Source organism: Bolinopsis microptera, chromosome 10 (assembly GCF_026151205.1).
Source record: "Bolinopsis microptera isolate Bmic1 chromosome 10, MBARI_Bmic_1.0, whole genome shotgun sequence".
Taxonomy (NCBI): domain Eukaryota; kingdom Metazoa; phylum Ctenophora; class Tentaculata; order Lobata; family Bolinopsidae; genus Bolinopsis; species Bolinopsis microptera.
This window is the reverse complement of record NC_087081.1, coordinates 2,810,664-2,828,718: the sequence shown is the minus strand read 5'-3', so window position 1 is coordinate 2,828,718 and position 18,055 is coordinate 2,810,664. Positions and strand designations below refer to the sequence as shown.

At 37.7% G+C, this 18,055-nt stretch overlaps 1 protein-coding gene across 1 annotated transcript in view; it reads right to left on the bottom strand.

The window, feature by feature from the left end:
* The window catches only part of LOC134821736 (crooked neck-like protein 1), a 79,265-nt gene that overhangs the window by 31,375 nt on the left and 29,835 nt on the right, over window positions 1–18,055 (bottom strand). Inside the window, exons 4-15 of the mRNA XM_063832478.1 lie at window positions 16,398–16,547; window positions 15,817–15,982; window positions 15,449–15,648; window positions 15,016–15,175; window positions 14,035–14,173; window positions 7,285–7,432; window positions 3,229–3,340; window positions 2,802–2,921; window positions 2,308–2,397; window positions 1,187–1,376; window positions 939–1,073; window positions 598–803 (exon numbers count right to left, since the gene is read on the bottom strand). Of these exons, the coding sequence (XP_063688548.1) occupies window positions 598–803; window positions 939–1,073; window positions 1,187–1,376; window positions 2,308–2,397; window positions 2,802–2,921; window positions 3,229–3,340; window positions 7,285–7,432; window positions 14,035–14,173; window positions 15,016–15,175; window positions 15,449–15,648; window positions 15,817–15,982; window positions 16,398–16,547 (1,816 nt within the window). The remainder of the gene's footprint in view (window positions 1–597; window positions 804–938; window positions 1,074–1,186; window positions 1,377–2,307; window positions 2,398–2,801; window positions 2,922–3,228; window positions 3,341–7,284; window positions 7,433–14,034; window positions 14,174–15,015; window positions 15,176–15,448; window positions 15,649–15,816; window positions 15,983–16,397; window positions 16,548–18,055) is intronic.

Below are 18,055 nucleotides of genomic sequence, written 5' to 3'. Positions count from 1 at the left end.
TGTTGTGAAAAGTGCAACGTTAGCCATCTAGATTACGTTCACGAAACATAGTACTGCAGGGATACAATTAATTAAATCAGACAAACCGTCTGTAGGGAATGAGAAAAATTAATGTTACTGAAGAAAAGGGTAATCATCAGTCACTAATGTAACCAGAGTTTACGGCGTCAACTTTTGGACGTCCGAAAATATAAATGACGGAAATTGTCCGTGATTTGACAACTTTTTAGATGCGCGTGTCATCAACCTGTTTACACATGCTTCTGACAAACGAACTGACATTGATAATATCTTCCTTATGTTTTATAGAGACCCTCATGCTTAAGTGTCAAGTCCACAGTATTTTTAGGTCTGGGGCGACAATGGTAATCATAGGGCATCGTTGAAGAGAAAAATAAACTATTATAAAGTGCGGAAAAAAGTAATCCCTTGTGTTTGACATTTGACAATAAATTTTTTTCAGCGAGTCAAAATTTTTATAACATCATCAAAAAGAGTTGGACATGTTTTCAAGTCAACAATATTCTGAAATAAATATTGTAACGAGTCGAAAAAAATCCCACTTCCGGGAAATAAATAATCAAAAGAAACACTAACCTTGAACACAGCAGGATCACCCAACTCCCTATCCTCCAACCTGACTCCCAGTTCCGGCAACACGTTATCCCTCAAATTATCACACTTTTTAAGAATGTCAAACGCTTTTAGCTCACGTGCTGAGCCGCGCACTTCATCACGGAATTCGGACAATGCTTTGACGAACGGAAGCGCGACCTCGTCCGTTGAGACAGAACCTTCGCCGGCTAAATTGGAGTTGGTTGTTAGATTTGGTACAAAACGTATCCTCTACAATCCAGCGACAACAGAATAAAAATAATTTAGTTGAAAGAATGAAGAAATAGCATAATCAATGTCGTGATTATCAGACTGATAGTTACCTGAAGCGAAACCAATGTTGTCCTGACTGCCGGCAACTCCGAACACAGAAAGTATCTTAGTTATGTACACTGCAACTTGTATCAGGAGTCTCACATTAGGAGCGTCCTTCTGTGCGCTCAGATATGTGTAGGAATCTGTACATTTAATCAGTCAATTTAGTGTATATATATAATTGATTTACAATTGATATGATTAATTAATTCTAATCAATTAAATTGGATTTGTAGTTTTTCTGAGTAAACCTCACCTGAAACAACCGATTTTAAGACTCTCATGGCAGTTGGAGTATCGAAACTATCCGCCAGAGCGTTGTGGACAACCTTCTGGCATTCTTGTAATTGTTGATAGAGTTTCAGTTCAAGGGGTGTAAGCTTGGTGAAGCTGGAGATACCCTCTCCCAGGGACGATTTGTGGTATTTCACTAGTAGGAAGAAATCCTGTAAAGAATAAATAAATAAATTGGAGGTAATATCCTCTTGTTTTATGTTAAACTTACGTAATGTTTTTAAATTGAAAAACAACTTTAAGAGTGATTTTACCGTTTAAAAGTCCGAGTTAAACAGCGGCCTTTATAATATCCATTTAGGAAACTGTTCTCAAAAATCTGTTTTATATGACAGTAATTCATACTTGTAAACTGTAAACTGTAAAGCAACTTCAGACGGCGTTTAAATGATGTTTTATTTATACTGGAGTATTTAAAATCACAACCTCTTTTAAACGAAAATGCCTTGATAGTCCAGAGTTGGCCAGTAATTGAGAGTTACCACACCACCAACGAAACATTATGGTTGAGTTATAACGAACATATGTGCTAAGTGCTTTGTAAATATGTCCATATAAAAGATTTATGATTCAGTAAAACCATTAGGTTCAAGTTAAGTGCTACTAATCGATTCAGATAGAGAGGAAAATCGTTTTATCTTAGAACAGATGTGATTGATATAGTTACTTTTATTGTGTTCTTAAGAGTATTTTTTCGTACATAATCTGTGTGGATACTCTGTCTCGGTCATCTGTTTGTGCGTGCATTTTGTTGACTCGCCTTAATAAAAAAAAAGGTTGTGCTACTAACACATTTGATAACGGCACACTTTCTACTGGCACACTTTCTACCGGTACACTTGCTACCGGTACACTTGCTACCGGCACACTTGCTACCGGCACACTTGCTACCGGTACACTTTCTACTGGCACACTTGCTACCGGCACACTTTCTACCGGCACACTTGCTACTGGCACACTTACTACCGGCACACTTGCTACCGGCACACTTTCTACTGGCACACTTGCTACCGGCACACTTTCTACTGGCACACTTGCTACCGGCACACTTACTACCGGCACACTTTATACCGGCACACTTACGTTAAAATATTTCTCAGTTGTGACTGCCTCCGACATAGCACTCTCGCTGTAATCTAATCCTCCGTGCCAAGAGTGGGACAGGAAATGTATCTGAAATATTTTAACATTAATAATTCGTTATTTTTGATTGATTATCATTATTCATTTTTGATAGGAATTGAATTGAGTCGCCATAAGGTCATTTATTCCAAAATTCTTGATAGTTAAAAGCTAACGGAACCCCTCGGTTTCAGTTCCTTGTTTAACACTGCCGTAAAGCAAGGACATTCGCCGAGTTCTCCAAGGATGGGCGCATAGCTCACTCCACACAATGCTCTGTCAAATGTTGCTTATATATCAAGGATCTTCAGAAAATATTTCCTTGTAAGTTTAGAGGGCGATCTGTGAACAGACAACTACCTCATTCCCAACTATAGGAACCAGAATTCCTATACTATCCCAACAAGCTACACCAAGCATAGTTTCAGCATATATCACTATCAAAGCAAACTCACCCTCAATTGACGACCAGTATTCTTTTTTAAAGCGTCTTTAATAGTGATAAAATTTTTCAGACTTTTGCTCATTTTGCAACCTTCTATGCTGAGATGTCCAGCATGTATAAAATAGTTCACCTGAAAAGTATTTAGATTAATTCTATTAGAAAAATCCTGGGCTTTGATCAATCAAAGCTTCGACTAATAACGAATTGAAATGGTAGTCACAAATAAATAATCAGTTGGAAATAATGTTGTTTACCAATGTATTATTCTAACAGGACCTTCCAAAAAGTTGTCCATTCAATGTTTTTGTCCCATTGAAAATTGAAACTGATAATTTCCTCCTGGTCCAGTACAGTCATCACTGAACAAATCTAAATTAATGCAAACATTCCGTACAGTAAAACTTACTAACCTAAAAGTAAGTACAAATAAAACTAACCCATTGTTTTGAGTTAGAGTAACCCTCAGCCTGTAGGATCTCATTATCGTGATGAGGGAACAACAAGTCTTCCCCTCCAGAATGGATATCCAGCTGGTTGTTGCAGATAGAACTGTAATGAGATGTTAATTAGGCGGTGATTATCAGTTAATTAGATCAAATAAATATGTAGATCATGAATATTTGACAAAGCAAGTTCTTGTGTTCACGTTGACTTATAGTGCACCGATTTAGAATTGGCGGTCGAGATTTCTGATAGTTATAGTAGAATGCCTTACGGTATTTCTGCTCGATACGCTACGAACTCGTAGTTTAAGTCAACTAGAGGGAACGGAAAGAGGATACGAAGGAGGAGGAAAGAAGTGGGGTGATGAGATTGGATAGGAAGGGAGGTTAGAGAGAAGGGTTGGTGAGGTCAGCCGGCGGAGATTGTGCGATTGTTTGTGATAATGCTACATTTTACTGAGTAATAATTACGCAAGCCGATGCATTACCCCACATGTTTGTTGAAACCTATATAATTAGTTTGATGATTTTAATGAAATAAATTGTATGTACTGAAAGGCTAACGCAACTAAATTGCTGTATCGGACGGAAATTAATATGGCAAAATGTTAAGTAAAGTAGACACCAAACTAGTGTATACTGTTCAATAGGAACATCTGTTCAATGAACATTGAAAGTTAGTCAAGACTCAAGACTAAATTTTTGCGGGAGAACCATTTAAAAGTATAAAGAGGTATAATTGTGTGATCACATCTAATCATACCGCTAAAAAGTCTGTGTCTTACTGTGTGCCTTTATGATAAAATACTATTAAAATAGTATACCTATAATAATGGGACATATAACGAGAACAGCTGCCATATAAATAATAATAACATTATAGGAATACTGAATACTAATTACTACAGTCGATTAACGACTGTACTAAATACTCCTGAGGAGGTCTAACACACCTGATGCCTTCTGAATCTTCATTTTTCAATCCCAGATTGATAAATTACTAGGGGGGGGGGGGGGGGGGGATGCAACGTCAATTAATGTCAATTAATGTCAATTAATGTCAATTAATGTCAATTAATGTCAATGTCAGTTTTGCACAATTTTGGAATACTGACATTAATTGACACGATATTTTTCGACCAGAGATTATGTAGTTCTACCATATTTTTAGCACTTTAGAACGTTTATATTATCAATTTATTCACTACTATCACATATGGAAATGTGAAATGTGAAAAAATTCAGATCATTAAACAATAAAACTAAAATAATACGGTTTTCCGAAATTTAATTTTCTTAAATGGGCGTGGCCATCCAAGGGCGTGGTTCTCAACATCATCAGAACTTAAAACCCACATTAAACGAAATGCCTTCATGACATTTATATTTGAATAACGAATCTCAAACAGCTAGCATTACTCCTTCATACTAAAAAAGCCGATTCTAGATATTTTACCTGTATAAGAAACCAATAAAATATGGGCGTGGCCGGTGGGGACCGAAGATGGAAGAGTTTGAAGCTGAAATTTTTTTTGGTGGTCTTTGAACCTAAGGATCAACAGATAAGAACATACTCATAATTATTCAAGGACATTTTGTTTTTTGAACCGGTCTAACTTACATAGACGTGAATATCTTGAATATTTATCGAATAATGATAATCTCAAATTTCAAGACAAATTAATGTCAATTAATGTCAATTAATGTCAATTAATGTCAATTAATGTCAATGTCAGTTGGGGTTTTTATGGAATACTGACATTAATTGACGTTGCATCCCCCCATTACTAGTTTTAATTGCATACTAAGACCTTTTACGGCCCTTCTTTTTCGTTTAGCGTCATAGCATCGCGCCTTTAGTGACAGCCATGGAATATGTCCCACAAAATGCAATCTACGGGGATGTGAAAATGTCTGGACCTTTCTAATTAAAACTATTTCCACCTTCTAACACTTGGTCCACTGGTAATACTTGCTGTAACGTTCCTCCTCTGCTTATCATTACGCTCCATTAGGAAGGCAAACAAATTGAGATTAAGGTGGGCAGGATCATTAGGATTTAATTAGGGTCTAATGAGGATGACGTACCATTGTTTTGAATTTATCTTATTTACTTGAATAAACAATGAATAAAACATAGAATTTCTGCCAACTTTTAAGACAAAGTTGTTTTCTAAAATTAAAACAGACAAAATTCTAAAGTAATCATCGAGTCAGCTGTTGTTCCTTTCGTTATACATTTACCATCTGCTACCGTCTCAGCATAGCTCTTGGGTAGTGGTCGACTTAAGTTTGCGTCATAACGGTGTGTACGGTTGAATCGGTAGCTTAGTAAGTATTGATGGATGATTTTATAGAATTATTTGAGTACTGTAATTATGCGTACTGGTTGTATTTAGGGTATTTAATATTTAAAATTATTTCTGCTCATCGCTGCCTAAACATGAATTTGTGCATACCTAAAGAATTTAGTAAATTGGCTCTGCTTGTTTGACGTTGTTATATCTTGATATCTTTATTATTAAACATTTCGACAAAATCATGCCCCCAAATGAAAATTCTGTATATAATGTTAATCAGTCACCAAGAAAAATCAACATCTCTTCATTTTTAGTAAGGTTATGACGTCAAACCAGTCCTCGACCCTAAACTCAGCAATACAAAAGAAGATCGAGAACGATGCTGAACGTTACACCTGGGCTCTCTGGCTAAGTAAGCTACTGATGGTTACAAGACCGTTGAAAGCAAAGTGTTGGTCAAGAATGCGAGGTCACGGGGTTTGTGCTGCACTATGGGCTTTATCTTGTAGTGTTCCACTGACCATTCTCATTGTTGACAAGGACGATTTGGGGGTGAATCAAACTACTTACACTTGCAGTTATAATTCTACTGGGGATATCTGGAAGTTTCTAAAACTTATAATTTTAGGATTATTTGTAGCGATACCAACAGTCATAATGGTGGTTACATCCATCCTGTTGGTGAAACATCTGCGGTATGCACGAGAAGTAGCCCTTAAAACACGTGGGAATGTCCGGTGGCAGGGAATAGCCACAGTGGTTCTCACAGCAACTATGCATTTGCTTTCTTCACTCCCAACATCTATTCACATGGTAATCTGGCCGTATGTCAAGAGTTACACCTACCGAGTGAATGCGCCTCGAGTTACAGATACATTTATGTATTTAAATGTTGTAGCCAATGTCTTTGTTTACAGTATTACTGTAGGCAGTTTTCGGGAGTTTCTGAAAACGAGGGTTAAACAGACCTCTTCGTACTTATCAGATGTTATCGTTAACCCAGGTAAGGATCAAACAGTTTCTCTTCACAATTTCAAAACTCTTCAATGTAATCACTTAACTGTAATCACCTTGAACTAAAAATCCGTCGTGATTATCACTGCAAATTGAAAAACAATTTTATCAGGGAGATCCACTCAAGTTGGCACTACAGTCTCAACTACTGAAGACAACAACGTGATCGAGAGTCTTCGGGAGACTACCATCTGAATCGACTTAGTGCCATGATCTGAGCGGTTAGAAACATACATTTTTGAAATGTGAACGATGTGAACAGGTACGGTTTTAGACATCTGATATTTAATATAATGGAGCGAATTTCCGAAATTTCGATGTTCTTCAGGGATTTCTTTTCAAACCAAGCAGACCTTTGAAGTTTATAGGATGTTAGCAAAATCATCCAAAAATATTCCATTTAGTATTGCAAGAAATGCTGTCAATTTGGACAATTTATTACATAAAATTAAGATTTGGCCTCCTACTCCCTACTCTTGCTTTTTTGGAGTTCAGTGTTATATATTCTATGTACAGATTTGTGTGATTATATTCACAAGATTTCCATACACATTTATTGTCTGTGTTCCCATTCGTGAGTGAATTCCCCACATCCTAATGTATGCTCACTGATATGCTAACCAGTGTAAATATAAAATAAAAGAGAAAGGTGGGGGAGTCGAGTGAGCAGAGGCGTGGAAGGAGAATTCGAATTTGAATAACTGTCAAAACGAAATGGAAATTACAAAGTACTTACTCGGCCATAGCACTGCACTCGATATGCCAGCCTGGTCGACCTTGGCCCCAGGGACTCTCCCAGAATGGTTCTCCGGGTTTGCTACTCTTCCACAGAGCGAAATCTACTTGATTCTTCTTCTCTTTGCTGTTCACATCCGAGAATTTACCTGAAATAAAGTATTAATAATTTTTTTATCAATAAACTTTCAAATTGTTACACAAATACATCATTTTATTTCAAAGAAAATATCGCCGAATGACCTTACATGCCTTGACAAGTGACCGAGTGTAAACAAAATAAGGGACACCGAAACACCAGTTGACCAGTAAACTGATCATAGCAATTACATCGGGCCCTAAATGCACCTATAAGTGAAGCGATGCTGCAACCAAGGCATGCTAGGTTTATTCCATTGAACTAATAAGGTTACAGCCTAAAATATAAATATAATAAATAACAATGTACCATAAATCATAATTATAAACACACTTTATTTAACATATTTTATTAATTATACTTCATATCAATTTATATTTAGACAATATAGTTACATTAAGGTAAATTGTTTAACTGTCAGAGGATGTTATATGGTCGTTTAGAACTGTCCAGAGGTACTTAATTAAATGGGTTTTAAACACGGATGGCCTTGAGATTTGCCTTAATTCATAAGGGAGTTTATTCCAAAGAATGTGTGCTCTGTAAAAGTAAGACTTAGATATGCCTGAACATCTGGTCTGGCTTGACGTAAGGTTTTGTGGAACTTGAGGAGAAATGTCACTAATCATACTGAGATCGTCTAGATGTGATCGCCTTAACCTACTTCCCATGAAACGACGTAAGTAAGGTGGAAATGTCACAACTGACATGTCATAAAAAATATTATGAAAATATAATATATCCTTGTAATCAAACCTTACCGAGAGTGGAAGGATATTTAGTTCCTTACACGCTATGAAATACCTTTTTTTGTCCCTAAGGCTCAAGTAAATATCATTAAGGATCCACTTGATACCTCTTTTTTGTATCGATTCAAGTTTCTCCACCGAGGTTTCTGAATGAGGCCGCCAGACAATTGTGCAGTGTTCGAAATGACTTCTAACCTGAGATAGATAGAAGGCCCGACGTTTTTTAGTGTTCTTGGTGAAGTAACATGTTCTTTTTAGAAGGCCTAACCTCTGACTAGCCTTAGAGTATATCATATCACAGTGATGTGACCAATCTAACTTACTATTGATATGTACTCCAAGATCTTTTTCAATGTCTGTGTATTCGATAGCCGTTTCATTCATTGAGTACACAAAATTAACACTACGATTCATAGAATATGCTCGGGTAATAGAAAGAACGTGACTTTTTGAAGGGTGAAACACCATCTTATTATGATGAGCCCAATTTTGAAGACTGTTAATATCCCGCTGGAGCAGCCAATGGTCATCCTGGGACGTGATTCTACGCCATATTTTTGTATCATCAGCATACATGGTTATATTTGTTTCCGGTGACAAATCCTCTGTAATGTCATTAAGAAAAAGTATAAATAAAGTAGGCCCTAAAATTGAGCCCTGGGGGACACCTGATCTAACCTGACAGGGAGCAGACATTTTATTTCCAATGACAACCCTTTGGTATCTGTTTTCAAGGTAGCACTTGAAGAATCTCAGTAGAGATGCATCAATGTTATATTGTTCTTTGAGCTTCAACAGAATTATGTCGTGGTTGACAGAATCAAAAGCTTTTTGGAAATCAAAGTATATTATGTCAGTGCGAACATTGTCATTGAGAGATAGGGCTAAGCTGTCACAGAAATTTACTAGCTGAGTTGTACATGATTTCCTACTCATAAAACCATGTTGACGTTGATCAATAAGATGTTCACATCGATTGAGCAATTCATCCCGGATTACTTTTTCGTAAACTTTCATAATAATGCTTGTCAGAGAAATTGGCCTATAGTTGTTAACTTCAATTTTAGAGCCTTTTTTATGAACTGGAACAACGTTTGCCATTTTCCAATCTGCTGGAATACATCCAGTTTTATAAGAAGCTTCAAAAAGGATAGCAAGAGGCTTAGACAGGCTCACTGAACAGTACTTTAAAATTCTTCCATGGATATTGTCGGCCCCTTGCGCTTTACTTGGATCAATATTTTCAAGTAAACCTTTGATTTTACAAGTGTCGAAATTGACCTGAAAATCACGGTCACTGGAAAAGTCGATATCTATATCATAATCACTACCCTCTGTAAACTGTTCGTTAAAATATTTATTGAATAACTCACACTGTCCTTGCGGATCGGACCGTAGGTAACCATTGTAGCTGACTGTTTCAGGAATGCGATTAGAGTTTGATTTAGATTTCACAAAAGACCAGAACTTTTTGTTAATGAGATTTCTGTTATCATCATCTTCAAAGTTTGCGTCCAATTTTGCATCAACGAGATTTTTAAAATCCCTCCTAGCTTTGGAAAATTTTAAATATTTTTTTGGATTAGAAGACTGTTTCCATTCGTCATGTAGTCGCTCCTTTTTTCTACATAAATCAAAGACATCTGAGTCAAACCATGGGGGTTGAAATTCATCGGAGACAGATATCTTAGGAATATGTGAATTACAATGAGAAGTGAAAATAGTATTGAAAACTGACCAGGCCTCTTCGACTGGTTTACCACTAAGTAGATGTTCCCAGTTTTCAGAATTCAGTGCATTATTTAAATTGGTCCAATTGGCCCTTTTGAAGCTATAGATTTTTCGTTTGGTAGACTTTTTCTTTCTAGCGTTAAGTTTTATGTCAAATCTTATCGCATAGTGATCCGACCCACAAATACCATGTTTACTGTCAACAATTAATTCTGATATAATTTCTGGCTTATCCGTCAAAACTACATCTAGAACATTTCCCCTGTAATGTGTAGAATCTGTTACCAGCTGCTGTAAAGATAAATCATTAAACGTATCAATGAATGCTTGTTCAATAGGAACAGAGGAGGAGCCCTCATCCCATCTGACCTGGGGCATATTCAAATCACCAACCAAGGTAATGCTCTGTACTCTTCTACGCCTACGGATGTTATGTAGGTATTGCTTGACTCTATCATGGTTATCATTGCCAAGTGTGCCAACTCTGTAGAACGAGCTTAATATGGATTTTCTTCCTAACTTGTCAGAAAGCTCAATACTCAAAATCTCGGCTCTACATTTGACAGGAATGATTTTAGATTCTATGTCAAGACAATGTTTTATGGCAATAAGGACACCACCCCCATTTACTCTGAATTTCCGACTATTCTGGGGGTCCGGGGGATGAGTAAAGCTAGAACGGTCAAGTCTAAATACTTTGTAATCAGCTGTCGAGATGATTTCACTATCATGGATATTGTCCTTTAACCATGTTTCATTATAAACTACAATATCTGGTTTATTGATATAAATAAAATGGTTTAGTTCGTGAATTTTTGTAGAGTGGAGAGTGGGATTTGCATCTCCAAGTTCACCAAAAGGGATCAAGCCCTGAACGTTACAATAAAAAACTGAGCAGTTTCCCGGGGGTCCTGGATTTTTCATGCTAGGGTTACAAATAAAGATAAGGAGAAAGTTTATGAGTAGTATCCAAAGGTAAAGTGATGCAGTTATATTTTGTAGATATGGGATTAAGCCTCGTTTGGAATTGTATTTAACAAACAACGTATGTAGTGTTTTACCTCTAATAGATAAGCTACTCATTGTACGTCTAATTGCAATACCAAAGATAACAAGGTAGAAATTGCAAAGTAAATTACCAAGACTGTTAATATTTAGTAGGAGTGGAGATTTAATAAGCTGTATCAGTTTAGCAGGGTTTGTAGGTGGGTTTTCCAAAATACAGGTGGTAAAACAGAGTAACATAACAAGGACGAAATAATAGTACATAAAAGCAAGACATATGTGATGTGGTTTGCATGAGTTTTGAACGGGTGTGGAGTGTATTACTGAATTCTTTGTTCTCTTCTTGTTTGAGTGGCTATTATTAAAGTAGCCAATACGTTTTCTATATGTTTCTAACTCAATCATGTGAAATCTAACAATAAAACGACCGACTGTGGAGCAATAATTCCCTTTACGGTGTGTAATTTGTACTTGTATTATTGTCCGTGTCCAGTTTGTTTGCGTGATCGACGCCCGTCCGTGATTAGTTATACTATCATAATCAGTTATGTGATATAATCACGTAACTGTAGAATTCATTTTCATCTATTTAAATTGAGAAAATAAGCAATATTCTGAGAAACGGAGATAACTCGTCTTAGATTAGATAAGATGTGATCAGCCAATCAGCTCATTCGAAGAGTGATGGACATAGATGCTGGACTAATATTGAGGCTCATGATGAATTAAAATTATACGTGATATTATTTAGGTATAACTTAGGCTGAAATTTGTTCGAATTTAGTTTACAGGTTATTATGGTGGATTTATAAGGTGACCATTTCCGCAGTTTGTTCTGTCAGCTACATGCTTGTTTAGTCGGTCTTGTTCTGTTCTTGAGTGAAATTGTTAAGTAGTGCAGCAATTCTATCATAAAGATTAATCACTTAACACGAAAAGAAAACTGACATAATAAATTTCTATACTGGCGCCGCAGGGGCAGATATCCTCTCTTTAGTCCTAGAGAAAGTAGAATGCAGTGAACCCAACACTCAGATAGCACGGATTGACCAGACAAATTAAAGTGAAGGCCATCTCGTGCCAGGTGTGAGGTGCCAAATTTCAAGTTATCAAACAGTTTGAAGTTAGAAGTATGAACTGAAAGTTCGAACAATGTCATGTTCAGCTGGTCAATAGATTTGTTCATGTTGTTGAATCTGTCGGCGCTCATGTTGAGAGGTGAAATTGAATCAAAAATGAACTTAGTGTTTTTATATTGATTCACTGAGCGTTCAACAAAGTTGTGTAGAGTCGAGGGGTGAACGCGGTGTTTTCTGAGGTCGTTGATGCCCACAGAGAGGAGAACAACATCAGCCTGCTCAATGGATCTGCAGTGCTGGTGTAGATCCCGCAGATGAAAGAGATCCTCTCTGAAGGCAACAACTGGCTCATGCAATGTGGAACAATCAAACGACTTATTCTTCGAATCTGAAAGAATCAACACCCTTTTAGGCCGAGCATGACTAGAATTACCCCTCTGGTATGGTGCTGATGCATGGCGGAGGACCCTGCAGGTAATGCTAATTCTAGTGCCAGAGAAATCTTGTTCCTTGACCCGGGGTACACTGTGGTCAAACACATCCTGGCTAGCCCGAGTCATCGTGTACATTGACCCATGTTCTGGGGTCAGGGAGAACCGCTTATAGCTACCAGGTGGTTTTATTCTGAACACTACGGGGCGAGGGGCACCCAGCGTGATGGTTAGAATGGTGCTTTCTGGGTCTATTGATGGCTCGTTATCACTGTGTGGCGGGATGTGTGAGATATGGTTATCATATTTGGTCACGAGGAAACTGTTGAACGGTTTGGCCTGGTCAGGGAATAGGGAGTTCAAATGATCAACAATATTCGCCAGATAAGTGTTGGTGCTGATTTCACGTGCCACATGGCGGCCTCCAGCATACTCATAAGGCATGTTCCCATAGTGGGCAACTTTCCTATTTCCAAAATTGCGGTCATATGTTGTGTTGTTGTCCAAATGCGCAGCTTGAAACTGTTTAAATAAATTTTCTGCATAAAGTGTATAAGGCATGATACCTTCAGGCTCCAGGTTACTAGTACTGCGAGTTGTTGAGGATGGTGTAGGTAGGATGGCAGGAGTCGGCAGGAGGGGGACGTCACGGGCTGCAGGAGCTGCTGGCTGTTGTAGGTCTTTAACGAGCGTCTGGGCACGGACTACGTTCTCCTTCAGCTGCTCCAGTTGTTTGTTTGCTTCCGACACGTGCCTCGCAAAATTAGAGGTTAATTTGTTGAGATCGTGTGTTAAGTCGGTACTGTCTTCTATGACTACTTGTTTAAAATGTTCAGTAAGCGAGTTACTTTTACGTATTTTGCCTCGAGCTTTGATGAACTTCTCATTACAAGTTCTTTCGAGTTCAAGTGTCATTTGATCTTCCGAGAGCTGATCAACAAGGTCAAGGCAGAGTTGTGGACTAAATGACTTCATGGTAGTTTGAGTGCCCCTATCTACCGTACCTGTGTAAAGGGGGTCTGCCAGGTAGCCCTTAGAGTCTGCGGTAGCGGTGGGCGTGCCGCTACCTGGCAGCCCGAGAGTCCGTTGAGAAGAAGTTGGAGTGTTTGTAGTGGTATCCATGGTCAGTCAGCAAGGAATAATTCGCGTCGCACAGTCGGTCTTCTTATCAGTTTTAATCCATTAGCGAATTTAAACAAACGTATTAAAAATTTGCAAAATGAGTTTAGGAAACGAGCAAAAGTTTTAAAAATCGTTTATCAATAAATGAAACCCTCTGAGTTTTTTAATATCCATAGCTGAAAATGTCATTCATCTTTAGGACAGGAGTACCTTGTCATGCTCTAGGTTTTACAAATTCCTTTGTTTGAATTCTAGACTCGGTACACAAATCCCTTATTCGGTCAAGGGTCGAAAAGTCTTCTCTAGAACACAACCAATTTGATTTACCAAGATAACCGATATGATTGCCAAATTAAATTATCCAAGACATGAAGGCAGAAGGAGACCAACAATTGGGATTAGATAGATTTATAGAACCCAAACTCTCCTCACTACAAATACGTATTTACAATCAGACATTGTGGAATTCTTCCTAAAGATCCTGTAATGAATCACCTTCTCCTTCTGCTAAAGCATCCAAATCGCCAACACTTTCCGGTTTCAGCTTGGCAAGGTAGCCCCTGTCTCTCCTCCAGGCTGCTGAGTCGAAGTACACACTACCGTTACTAGCGTACGCATAACCGTTGTCTATTATCTGAGAAAAATGAAATGATGGTTTTCATTAATTAATTTACAAGTTATGTAATGATTTTCAAAGTTTAATTTAACTCGCCGTACTCAGTAGTTTGATTGACGTGGGTACAATTAACGAAGTAAGCTGTTAAGTATATGCGCGCAAAAACTGCTATTGCTAGTTTTGGGTGTTAAAAAAAGTTGTTTCGATAATTATGAACGGTTCGGCTATCGCGCGTGCCGAAAAATTTAACAAAGAACAGAAAATATGATTTCGCGCGAACGTCTTCCCTTATCCCGGACTCTGTACCATAGATAACTGATAAGTGTGGTCTGGAAGGACAAAATGAACTATGAAGCAGTTTATAGTCGATCATACACATCATCAAGGTGACCAAAACGTTTTAATTTCTTCAAAACTAGCCTTAACCAGGTCCAAGGAGTTGATGATTAATTTATCCAGCACAATTCATTACTTCCAATTCCATTCAACAAAAAGACACTGAGACAGATTAAGATACTGCATTGTCACGATTGTCAAATTAAGAGTAACTAGCAGTGATAAGTGACATTTAGTTTAAAGAGAGTGGTACCAGACTGTCACGTGACACCACGTGACAGTCACGTGACGGTCACGTGGGTATTAATTAAACACATGGTGGCAATGTTACACAAGGAAATATCTTTTAAGAAAGTAGGCTTTACTTCAGCAGTTGCGGGCAGCATATTCTGTGTGTTTGCAAGATGTATGTATTGCAGTAGAAAGCGTACTATTGGAAATTAAATGTAATGCTGAGCACAAGTACACGCAGTCGAATTGTTAAATTTGGCAAAACTGTTGGAAAATGATGAAGTTCAGCGTACCTTCTGAACGTAGTCCACAATTTCAGGCACATAATCAGTTACTCTAGTCAAGACATCAGTAGGTAGCACATTCAGCTCCTTCAGATCCTTGTGGAACTCTGTCTCCCAATGCTGGGTCAGAGCAGCGAATATACTGTGGTCTGTCACATCCGCTCCCAACCTGGACAAGATTTAGTGTCACTGTGATAATCACGTGTTAGTCACGTGGGTACTAATGTGTGTTTCTATGTGATAGTCACGTGGGTATTAATTTAATTCCATGATATGTTATCTAATATCTGCAATATTACTTTAAAATTAAAGGTGGAAGTGGTTAGGGTTTAAACAAGATTTTTCAACTGATTGAATCTATGCTTTATTGCATGGATGTAAAAACGTGAAGCTCCAATGGCTATTTCAGATTCACCTATAAAACGCAATAATTCTAACTGACCTGGTATCTAGCCAAGTCTCCATAGCCATACTGGCTAGAGTCAGCAGCTCCCCAACGTCAGCATCAGGCTTAGCAAGAACCGGAGATAACTTATCCATTACCTTCTGCATCATCTTTAACTTTGGGTCCTCTGGTGTCAATCCGGACATCTTGACTTTGAAGTCTTCTACTGATTCTTTAATCTCAGATAGAACTTCGTTCTGAAAAGTAAATCGATTGATCATATACATATAACATATTACATATTGATATATACTTATATATACTGGGAGAATAAGGGAGAGATATAAGCTGGCGAGTGTAGGGTCAGAACAAAAACAGATAAACACTCAACACATTATTCAATTAACTCAATTAACTCAACTAACCTTGTCACGGGCACCCATCTCACTACGATACCGATCTAACAAGAACTTAGTTCTGGCTCTGTAGATTATCTTATCGTCTATATCAGTGATGTTCATAACGTAAAGGATGTTGAAACCGAAGTAGTCGCTCATTATCCGTCGTAGGATGTCGAATGTTATGTAGGATCTGAGAATGTTATGTAGGATCTGAGAATGTTATGTAGGATCTGAGAATATTGAGTAGGATCTGAGAATGTTATGTAGGATCTGAGAATATTGTGTAGGATCTGAGAATATTATGTAGGATCTGAGAATGTTATGTAGGAACTGAGAATATTGTGTAGGATCTGAGAATGTTATGTAGGATCTGAGAATGTTATGTAGGATCTGATAATATTGTGTAGGATCTGAGAATGTTATGTAGGCTCTGAGAATATTGTGTAGGATCTGAGAATGTTATGTAGAAGTTACGGGTGCTACAGAATAACTTACATAAATTTAAATATTCGCACAAATCAAAGTTGCGTAATAACTGTATTTGTGTAACATAAATAAAATGACCAACTTGGTAAATCCTAAGTCTTTCTTTGTAAAGTACCAACCTAGCGTGCCCCATGTGACTAGCATCGTAGACTGTAGGACCACAGTTGTACCACGTAACATTCTTCCCATTAGAGGGTATAAAATCATCCTTGCGACGAGTCAAACTGTTCCATATCTTCAACTGAGCCGTCTTTTGCTCAGGACAGTTCCTTAAAAAGTAATGCGGATAAAAGTGATGAGGCGATGACCGAAGACGATAATTCTCGGAATTTAAATCAATAGTCACGTGACATGCCGTGAGCTCCCAGGTCAAGATTCATGCGAGATGGCGAGCTAGGCTCATCGCACAAAATTTGTAAATAAACACAGAACAAAATTAACAAGAAAATAAATAAGAAAACAGAAAAAGTTGAATTTAAAAGTTGAGGGACACAATAAATATAATTAGGAACTTAACATGACGTGCGATCATGTGTATTTTATCACTTGTTTATCATGTGTTTATATTGTGAAAACTTCAACGTAACGGCGCACAAGTTTTGTGCGAGATTTTTGCCAGTTTCGTTTAAATCTCATCGCTAGGCTCACGATATCGCGAGCCTAGACTCGAGATTTAGGCATGCTTTTCAGCACTGTAAAATTAGCAGAAACGCGCGAATATAAAGGTATAAATATTACTTTGCATGTGACCTCGTGGCGAGGTTGGCCAATTGCCTGCTGTGAAGCCACCTGTTGGGTGTTCGAACCCCACCTAAACTACTTGAGCGTCAGTATTTTTTGACAATTATGAAGAACTAATAATTCCTCGGAGCTCGGTAATATAATCAGCAAAGCAAAATACAGTAAGGTATAGGATTAAGGACGACATATTTTCCGGCCGTTTTAAAAGAAATATACTCCTTACATACTGGACACCTAGTCACTTTTAAACTTTATGCCACGGGAATTTTATTGGTCATCGATCTTTTGGTCTTGATTGTTTTCAATTATTGCATCTAACAAGCCAGCGAGACCGATTGAATGTTAACAAAGCCAGCTCTAGGTCCCTATGGGCACGAAAATGCAAATTTGTTGAAATCAAAAGAGGCCCATTTTTTTATGACCATCGACCTTTATATAGAAGAAATATGATGGTTGGAGGCCCAAAAAATCGATTTTCGGCATTTCCCCTCCTATCCTGTTTTCGAAAGGCGGGAGGGTCATTTTTGACTGTTTTAACCGAAAAATGGCCTAATTTGTATCATTATAATCTATAAAACCCTAATGAATGTTGATCATAAAAAATGGGCCTTTTCTGATTTCATGACATGACCCAAAAATATTATCATTCTTGCCCACCCCTAACCATGACTATAATGACCTGCTAACTTTTAATACCCAGGATATGCTCATGCAATCATTTTATACAAAATAAGTACTTTTCGCCACTGCACGTGACAATCGCACTTTCAAATGGCCAAAATCCAGTCTCATCGCACTTTCTCAGTAATCTTGATATGGGGTGAGTTGTCATCAACCTAAACACATGTGACACGTGACAGACGAACTATCGTCGATATTATCTTACACTTGTTTTATTAAGACCCTCATGCTTAAGTGTCAAGTCCACAGTATTTTTAAGTCTGGGGCGACAATGGTAATCATAGGGCAACGTAAGAGAAAAATAAAATATAATAATGGTGCAGGATAAAATAATTCCTTGTGTTTGACATTTGAC